This window comes from Ranitomeya variabilis, chromosome 1 (genome assembly GCF_051348905.1).
Source record: "Ranitomeya variabilis isolate aRanVar5 chromosome 1, aRanVar5.hap1, whole genome shotgun sequence".
NCBI lineage: Eukaryota > Metazoa > Chordata > Amphibia > Anura > Dendrobatidae > Ranitomeya > Ranitomeya variabilis.
In genome coordinates this window covers 114,165,738-114,175,977 of record NC_135232.1, presented here as the reverse complement: position 1 = coordinate 114,175,977, position 10,240 = coordinate 114,165,738, and the positions used below count along the sequence as shown (strand labels likewise).

The 10,240-nt window shown below is 43.3% G+C and overlaps 1 protein-coding gene across 2 annotated transcripts in view; it reads left to right on the top strand.

Annotated features, from left to right (window-relative positions):
* Positions 1-3,239: 3,239 nt before the first annotated feature.
* TMEM174 (transmembrane protein 174) overlaps positions 3,240-10,240 on the top strand; it is a 42,400-nt gene continuing 35,399 nt past the window's right edge. For both annotated transcript variants that reach the window (XM_077287828.1, XM_077287818.1), the window contains exon 1: positions 3,240-3,915. In XM_077287828.1, coding sequence (XP_077143943.1) covers positions 3,299-3,915 — 617 coding nt within the window. In that variant the 5' untranslated portion in view covers positions 3,240-3,298. The remainder of the gene's footprint in view (positions 3,916-10,240) is intronic.

Below are 10,240 nucleotides of genomic sequence, written 5' to 3'. Positions count from 1 at the left end.
GACCGCGTTCCCCCCAACTCGAGAAACCCTTCCTCTTTGAAGAGGAAGAGAGGTCCATGGTCTCAGTAGGTATAAGTGAAGAGGGAAGTTTCACACCGAGCTCTGCTAAGCAAGCTTTAGGCGTGGACGCGGAATGAGAGAGGGCCTTGATAGAGGACTGTAAGAGCTCTCTCTCAATAGGAGAACGAAACTTAACTGGACTCAGCAAATTAACCGAGTCCCTTGAAGAACCACGATTAGCATGTGGGTCCTTATTTTGTTTTTGCGCTCTAGAAGAACCGGAAGATTTAGCCATAGGCAATTTAGAGGTGAGATGACTCATGGTGTCCAGTAGTATTATAAAAAAGTGATCGAAGGTAAGACAAGGTCCCACCACAATGTGCTTAGATGAGTACCAATTGAATAGGCAATTACAGCCCCACCCCCTAAAGGAGGACCGAGGGAGCAAGTGCCAACCAAAGCAAAACAATACCTAATATGTAAATAGGTAGATATATAAATATACAATGCAAATTTGTTATAAGCTTTATATAATTATTATTATTATTAATTATTTATGTGTATTAATTTGATCTGTATTGTATTTAATATATTCAGTTATTCTATTATTTTTACATATATTTTATAATTATTATATTAATCACAGCCAACTCCCACTTTATTAAAAGTAACTGCTAAAAAGAAATGAACCAAAAAGACCTGCTCTGGCAATAAAAATACCCACCCCTTCCCCACCCTCAATGAAACCAAGCAAGCAATCAGCCAATATTATGCAAAGACAGAGCAGCTGTAATCTTCTGCAGCCTCCAGTAGATGGAAACAACGGTCCTTGACAGGATCCTCCCAGGCGGTGTGCCCAATGAAAACAGAAGCAAATTAGATCCCAGACCCCTGGTTCACAAGGAGCAACCCCAAGAAAGTCTTCTGTAGTGGTTCCGAAGCAATTTGAGCACTTACTAGAATATCGCAAGCAGCGATGACATCACTAAAGGGGAGGAAGATGGTGCCTGGAGCGGTCCGTGGTAGAAGCTTCACCCCGGTGTGCTAGGTGCAAATACAGTTAAAAGGGGGCAAACCCCCCCGGTAAGGTAGGAGCACACCCAAGGAAAGTCCAGGGAGGTGTTCCGTTGTAGTTTGTGGCACCTCCCGATTAGCGGTAACGTCACTGAGATGAAGGAAGATGGCGCCTGGAGCGGACCCTGACAGAATCCTCACCCCCGGTGTGCCAGGTCCAAACTTAGTCAAAAGGGGGTGGAAAAACCCCAGTTGGGTAGGGGCACACCTAAGGAAGGTCCAGGGAGGTGTTTCTTGGAAGTCTGTCACACCGCCCGATTAGCAGTGACATCACTGAAGGAAATAAATACCGGACCACCAGCGCTTATGACAGGCCATGACAGGGCCCTCAAAGATGATGTGCCTGGTACAAATTTGATTTAAAAAAAGGGTAAAACCCCCCCAGATAGCCAGGGGCAACTCCCCCTAAAAAAACCTCCAGTGGTGTTATTAATAGAAATTAACACAATATCTTCAGCAGAGCAATAGAGGTTACTGAGGTAATCATAGCGACCTCACAGACACCAGGTAAAACAGGTAAACCAGGAAAAAGGCACTAAAAGCAAGAATTGTTTTAAAAATGTCATAAATCCACACAAATGTATTTAAAAAATAAAAACACAATGTAGAAAAAGAAAAATTGTAGTCCTGTAGTTTATTTTACCTCAGAAAATTAGTCACTCACAGGGACAAGCCGCTTGATGACGCCATTTTAAGTCTGTCATCTTCAAAACAGGATAAACAATCCTAGGATTATCCGATTAAGGTGAATATTGTCTCAAAATGTGCACAATAAATTTCTGAATAAAAGTAAATATGAATAGAAGCAAAAATTTCTTAAAAAGTTGCATTATATGTTGCGTTAGAGGGTTACCTCAGGAGCTCGCACGTTTTGCAATCTACATCACCTGTGCCTAAGCCACGCCCCCCTATACCAGTTTTTTATTGCGGTAATTGTACTGACTTGGAGAATCATGATTCTGAGTAACTTTTAACCCAGAATGTACACCGTAAAAACCAACCCCCAAAAAACAAGACAGCATGACATTATTTTCCCCTTTGTTCCACAATTGGAATTTTTATCCCATTTTTCAATACACTGAAAGGTAAAAACTTTAAAACTTAAATTTGTCCCACAAAGAAACAATGCATCATATAGCTATTTGGATGAAAAATAGAAAAAAGTTATGGCTCTTGGAAGGAGGGGAGGAAAATGAATTGACTGTAGGTGGAAGAGGTTAATGTCTGCTACTGTGAAACTGTTAGTTGCTAGTTGCAGCAGCCTCTGCATGCCATGCTTCCCCTACAGGAGTTACATATACAGCTCTGGCAAAAATTAAGAGACCACCACATTAAAACCCTGTCATGGGCAGCCCAATCTCCAGACCTGAACCCCATTGAAAACCTCTGAAATGAAATCAAGAGGATGATGGATAGTCACAAGCCATCAAACAAAGAAGAACTGCTTACATTTTTTGTGCCAGAAGCAGTGTGAAAGACTGGTGGAAAGCATGCCAAGACGCATGAAAGCTGTGATTACCAATCATGGTTATTCCACAAAATATTGATTTCTGAACTCTTCCTGAGATAAAACATTAGTATTGTTGTTTGTAAATGATTATGAACTTGTTTTCTTTGCATAATTTGAGGTCTGAAAGCACTGTTTTTTTATTTTGACCGTTTTTCTTTGTCAGAAAAAAATACAAAATGTATTGCTTGGAAATTCGGAGACATGTTGTCAGATGTTTATAGACTGAAAGAACAATTTACATTTTACACAAAAATTTAACTATAAAGAGAAAAATCAGACAAACTGAACATTTTGCAGTGGTCTCTTAATTTTTGCCAGAGCTGTATATTCTTTTCTGTCTTCTTTTATTGATTGTTCATTATTATCTTAATATATTGCTTTATGTGTTTTCTTTTCAACAGTCGAGATAAATGTCCCTTATTGTTAATAGGAGTAACCTATGTAAGAAGTTCATACACATGCAGAATTTACATGCATTGTGTGCACTCAGTAATTGCACTCTCTTCAGTATATCTGCGGAATATACAGTATATTTATCTGCTATATTTAAGCTTCACTGCTCAGACCTTTATACTTCGCTACCAAAGTCTATCCTTTACGTGCTGTAATCATGTGAGCATAGGCTCGTAGGATTCTGTCTGAACCTTTACCCCTGCAGACTGCTAAAGATTTCTTTCTAGCCTGGATGGATGAAGAGGCAGCTAGCTTTTCATAATGGAACAGAACAATCCTCCGGTGGATGATTTCTCCCTCAATGTGTTTTCACTTCCTCCATATCCAAACATTCAACCTGATGTGCAGGTCACTGAAAGGGACAAAGCTGGAGCAACTTTACTGTTTTCTGGACTTTTTTTAGGACTGGTTGGAGTCACCTTTACGGTAATGGGATGGATACGACGTGACGGGAATCAAGGTTTTGAGTGGAGTCAGCTGTTGGGTCCTATTCTTCTCTCAGTCGGTGTGACCTTTGCATTGATTTCTGTATGTAGATTTAAGATGTTTACTTGTAAGTTTTGTAAGAGAACTAATGAAACAACTGTGGAGCCAGAACAATCCTCACCCGGACAGTCCTTTGTCTTCACTGGAATTAATCAGCCAATCACTTTTCATGGTGCTACTGTGGTACAGTATATTCCTCCTCCTTACACCACTCATGATGTTCTACCAACAAGTCCAAATGCTTCTCCTCCTATCTCCAGTAGTCGAAGTGCTGGTGTGGTTAATGGGATAATTCCATCAATACATCCCCCTCAGTATTCTAGTATCTACCCCTTGGAAAATCCAGCATTTATAGAAGATGAAGAGTCTTCGTCATCTCCAGACCATGAGAGGTGTGTACCATGTCCATTTTGGTTGCTATAACACCATCTATTGATTTTTTTTTTACTTTTCTGTCTTTATTCAGAGATTATATCATCATATATAACATATATATAAAAAATAGCCACACTGTAAATGCACACTTATACACAGCACTTATATGAACATATTCTCTGGCTCTATTTTTTGGTTGTGGTTTAGTTTTTTGTACTCCCCCCTTGTTTGGGCTGTTAATTTTGTTTTTAAAGCTTTCCACGGGCAGGTGTCTAAACAGTCAGGACTCAGGTCCTACTCTGCTCTTATCTATTTTGACGTCTGCTGAAACGTAGTCAGGTGAACTACAAGAGTTTTTGTATTGTCCTAATTGTGAGCCATCTTGTCGAGGTGGGACGGTTTTTAAATTTTTTGATCAAAACAATGTTAACGAAGTAGCTTATGCTTTTTACATGTACTATTACTATTCACTTACTACAAGGTATTTGTTAATTTTGTTTTTTTATCTATTGTTTTGACTTTATTCAGTGTTACATCATTATATATACAAAGAAAAGACCACCTTAGACCACCCATCAGAACAAATTTATTGTGGCAGATTTTTAGTTCCACCATTTGTTATACATACTGGCAATGTTTGAACATCACCTTCATCACCTTTGTTTGCGTCAATTAGTTTTAATTGGATATAAATAGTTATGATCAGCATTTTACAGCAGTAACTGTAAATTATATACAGTGGGTATGGAAAGCATTCAGACCTCTTTAAATTTTTCACTCTTTGTTTCATTGCAGCCGTTTGGTAAATTCAAAAAAGTTCATTTTTTTTCACATTAATGTACACTCTGCACCCCATCTTGACTGAAAAAAAACAGAAATGTAGAAATTTTTGCAAATTTATTAAAAAAAATCTGAAATATCACATGGTCATAAGTATTCAGACTTTGCTCAGACACTCATATTTAAGTCACGTGCTGTCCATATCCTTGTGATCCTCCTTGAAATGGTTCTACTCCTTCATTGGAGTCCAGCTGTGTTTAATTAAACTAATAGGACTTGATTTGGAAAGGCACACACCTGTCTATATAAGACCTCACTGCTCACAGTGCGTCAGACCAAATGAGAATCATGAGGTCAAAGGATCTGGCCAAGGAGCTCAGAGACAGAATTATGGTAAGGCACAGATCTGGCCAAGGTTACAAAAGAATTTCTGCAGTACTCAAGGTTCCTAAGAGCACAGTGGCCTCCATAATCCTTAAATGGAAGAAGTTTGAGACCACCAGAAATCTTTCTAGACCTGGCCATCCAAACGGAGCAATCGTGGGAGAAGAGCCTTGGTGAGAGAGGTAAAGAAGAACCCCAAGATCACTGTGGCTGAGCTCCAGAGATGCAGTAGGGATATGGGAGAAAGTTCCACAAAGTCAATTATCACTGCAGCCCTCCACCAGTCAGGCCTTTACGGCAGAGTGGCCCGACGGAAGCCTCTCCTCAGTGCAAGACATATCAAAGCCCGCATAGACTTTGCTAAAAAACACATGAAGGACTCCCAGACTCTGAGAAATAAGATTCTCTGGTCTAAGGAGATGAAGATAGACCTTTTTGGTAATAATTCTAAGTGGTATGTGTGGAGAAAACCAGGCACAGCTCATCTCCTGCCCAATACAATCCCAACAGTAAAACATGGAGGTGGCAGCATCATGCTATGGGGGTGTTTTTCAGCTGCAGGGACAGGATGACTGGTTGTCATGGAAGGAAACATGAATGCGGCCAAGTACAGAGATATCTTGAATGAAAACCTCTTCCACAGTGCTCTGGGCCTCAGACTTGGCCGAAGGTTCAGCTTCCAAAAAGACAATGACCCTAAGCACACAGCTAAAATAACAAAGGAGTGGCTTCAGAACAACTCTGTGACCATTGTTGACTGGCACAGCCAGAGCCCTGACCTAAACCCAATTGATCATCTCTAGAGAGACCTGAAAATGGCTGTCCACCAACGTTCACCATCCAACCTGATGGAACTGGAGAGGATTTGCAAGGAAGAATGGCAGAGGATCCCCAAATCCTGGTGTGAAAAACTTGTTGCATCATTCCCAAGAAGACTCATGGCTAGTGTTGAGCATTCCGATACCGCAAGTATCGGGTATCGGCCGATATTTGCTGTATCGGAATTCCGATACCGAGATCCGATATTTTTGTGGTATCGGGTATCGGTATCGAAACAACATTAATGTGTAAAATAAAGAATTCAAATAAAAAATATTGCTATACTCACCTCTCCGACGCAGCCTGGACCTCACCGAGGGAACCGGCAGCGTTCTTTGCTTAAAATGCGCGCTTTTCCTTCCTTCCGTGACGTCACGGCTTCTGATTGGTCGCGTGCCGCCCATGTGGCCGCGACGCGACCAATCACAGCAAGCCGTGACGTAATTTTCAGGTCCTTCTAGGCATTCAGTATTTTAAAATTACGTTCCGGCTTTGTGATTGGTCGCGTCGCGGTCACATGGGCGACGCGACCAATCACAAGCCGTGAAGTCACGGGAGGCTGGACACGCGCGCATTTTAAAATGCGCGCGTGTCCTGCCTCCCGTGACGTCCCGGCTTGTGATTGGTCGCGTCGCCCATGTGGCCGCGACGCGACCAATCACAGCAAGCCGTGACGTAATTTTAGGTCCTTCAGGATTTTAAAATTACGTTCTGGCTTGTGATTGGTCGCGTCGCGGTCACATGGGCGACGCGACCAATCACAAGCCGTGACGTCACGGGAGGCAGGACAAGCGCGCATTTTAAAATGCGCGCGTGTCCAGCCTCCCGTGACGTCACGGCTTGTGATTGGTCGCGTCGCCCATGTGACCGCGATGCGACCAATCACAAAGCCGGAACGTAATTTTAAAATCCTGAAGGACTACTCATGGCTAGTGTTGAGCATTCCGATACCGCAAGTATCGGGTATCGGCCGATACTTGCGGGTATTGGAATTCCGATACCGAGATCCGATACTTTTGTGGTATCGGGTATCGGTATCGAAACAACATTAATGTGTAAAAGAAAGAATTAAAATAAAAAATATTGCTATACTCACCTCTCCGACGCAGCCTGGACCTCACCGAGGGAACCGGCAGCGTTCTTTGCTTAAAATGCGCGCGTTTACTTCCTTCCGTGACGTCACGGCTTGTGATTGGCCGCGTGCCGCCCATGTGGCCGCGACGCGACCAATCACAGCAAGCCGTGACGTAATTTTCAGGTCTTCAATGCCTAATTCTAGGCATTCAGGATTTTAAAATTACGTTCCGGCTTGTGATTGGTTGTGTCGCGGTCACATGGGCGACGCGACCAATCACAAGCCGTGACGTCACGGGAGGCAGGAAACGCGCGCATTTTAAAATTACGTCACGGCTTGTGATTGGTTGCGTGCCGCCCATGTGACCGCGACGTGACCAATCACAGCAAGCCGTGACGTAATTTCAGGTCCTGTATGCCTAATTCTGCATTCAGGACCTGAAATTACGTCACGGCTTGCTGTGACGTCACGGAAGGAAGTAAACGCGCGCATTTTAAGCAAAGAACGCTGCCGGTTCCCTCGGTGAGGTCCAGGCTGCGTCGGAGAGGTGAGTATAGCAATATTTTTTATTTTAATTCTTTATTTTACACATTAATATGGATCCCAGGGCCTGAAGGAGAGTTTCCTCTCCTTCAGACCCTGGGAACCATCAGGGATACCGTCCGATACTTGAGTCCCATTGACTTGTATTGGTATCGGGTATCGGTATCGGATTAGATCCGATACTTTGCCGGTATCGGCCGATACTTTCCGATACCGATACTTTCAAGTATCGGACGGTATCGCTCAACACTACTCATGGCTATACTAGCTCAAAAGGGTGCTTCTACTCAATACTGAGCAAAGGGTCTGAATACTTATGAGCAGAGATGAGCGGTGTTCGAGTCGAACTGTTCGCCAATTTTAAATTCGAGCTGTTTTGGGCGGTGTTCGAGTCGTTCGACGAACCCGAACAATTTGCTTAAAATTCGGCTGTTCGAGTTTCTGTTCGATAACTGTTCGTTCACCAAAAGCCTAGCTTGATTTGCACATTAAAACTGTTTATCATTGTTAATAGACTGTTTCAGTGTATAGTGTATCAGCAGTGTGCACACACACAGCAATGTGCATGTGATGCAAACAAGCAAGGGCATGTGTCATTGGCTGTGTATGTCAAATGTCACTCCTTGCCCAATGAGAACCAGCCATTTGCCCCGTTGTCACCATTTCCTCACTGCTGCAGCTTAGCGTTAGACGGCACCGCTGCTGCTGTGGGCGCTATACAGTCAAAGAGTCTTTTTTTGCTAGCGAATTTTCTGAGAGATAGGTTTAGGGAGTCGGGAGTTGGGACTAGTTGTAATATCAGCCCTTTTCAGGGTAGGTTACAGCAGTTCATAGCACTGTTTGCCAGGCAGGTCTGAGCCAGTGCTGTTTAAGTGTTAGTCACAGCATTTGGTGTAATCTAGCTCAGCCAATCCTTTTGGGCTAGTAGCATTGTCTGATAGTCATCAGAGTAGCCCGCCTGTGAAGCTAGCTACACCGCCTATGTATCTCAATTTTTATGGCATCTAATGTTGCAGAGTGCCTCTTCTTGCAGTCACCGCTGTACTTACGAGAGCTTCAATCAGCAAGATATCTTGAGTAAACAGTATTTACTTCATACTGGATAAACATGAGATACAATTCAGTGTCACACAGTCCGTGCACTGAAGACAACACATTCAAGAAAAAGAAGAAAAACAGGAAGTAAGAAAAACAACCAACAATTGAGAGCTTCCCTCCCCACATTACAGCAAGTATATACCTTTACACACTATCGCCATATGCTGTCTGGTTAGTATAAAGTCCTCCTTTCACTTATAATAAGTCCTAATCTGTTGCATATGCCAATATCTAACCCAGTAAATCATTTTGGGATTTTGGGCTTAGTAGCAGTGTCTGTACGTCAGCAGAGTAGCCCGCCTGTGAAGCTAGCTACACCGCCTGTGTATCTCAATTTTTACTGCATCTAACCCAGTAAATCGTTTTGGGGTTTTGGGCTTAGTAGCAGTGTCTGCACGTCAGCAGAGTAGCCCGCCTGTGAAGCTAGCTACACCACCTGTGTATCTCAATTTTTACTGCATCTAACCCAGTAAATCGTTTTGGGGTTTTGGGCTTAGTAGCAGTGTCTGCACGTCAGCAGAGTAGCCCGCCTGTGAAGCTAGCTACACCGCCTGTGTATCTCAATTTTTACTGCATCTAACCCAGTAAATCGTTTTGGGGTTTTGGGCTTAGTAGCAGTGTCTGCACGTCAGCAGAGTAGCCCGCCTGTGAAGCTAGCTACACCGCCTGTGTATCTCAATTTTTACTGCATCTAACCCAGTAAATCGTTTTGGGGTTTTGGGCTTAGTAGCAGTGTCTGCACGTCAGCAGAGTAGCCCGCCTGTGAAACAAACTATACCGCCTGTGTACCTCTATTTTCACTGCATCTAATCCAGTTGATAGTTTTGGGCCTAGTAGCATTGTCTGCATGTCAGCAGAGTAGCCCACCTGTGAAACAAACTATACCGCCTGTGTATCTCTATTTTCACTGCATCTAATCCAGTTGACAGTTTTGGGCCTAGTAGCATTGTCTGCACGTCAGCAGAGTAGCCCGCCTCTGAAACAAACTATACCGCCTGTGTATCTCTATTTTCACTGCATCTAATCCAGTTGATAGTTTTGGGCCTAGTACCACAGTTTGGCCTCTCAGTTCTGCTTGGTTTTCATCCATCAGTTGTTGTGCCAACAACTTCAGATACAGAGTTGCCAATTAAGCACAAAAATGAGTGGCAAAAGGCCTGCTGCTGGTGGAAAGGGGAATAGGCGTGTTGGAAAGGGGAAAAAAGGTTGTGTCCGTGGGGTAGGTGGTAAAGCAACAGTAACATCTGCAGAAGAAAGACCATCTTCCAGCCAAAGTAAGATGTCTACTTCTTTTCGTGGACAATCTGATATGATCCCTTTCTTATGACCATCGCTACAAGCATCGCCAAAAATTCCAGATGAGGCACAAAAACAGCAGGTGTTTGAACGGATATCAAGTGCTCGTTCAAGTGGGCTCTCCTCCATGTCAACTTCAACATCACAACTACTCCAGTCCTCAGAGTTTTCACCCCAATCGCACTTGCTTCCTCACAGCTCCCAAGTCTCCAGCTGCCCGTCTGAGCATGGAGTAGCACACATGGTTGAGTATGTAGAGCTGTTTACGCATACTATAGCCTGGGAATCAGAGGTCTGCTCCAGAGCTTTTGTGAATCCAGACGAGGAAATGATCTGCACTGATGCCC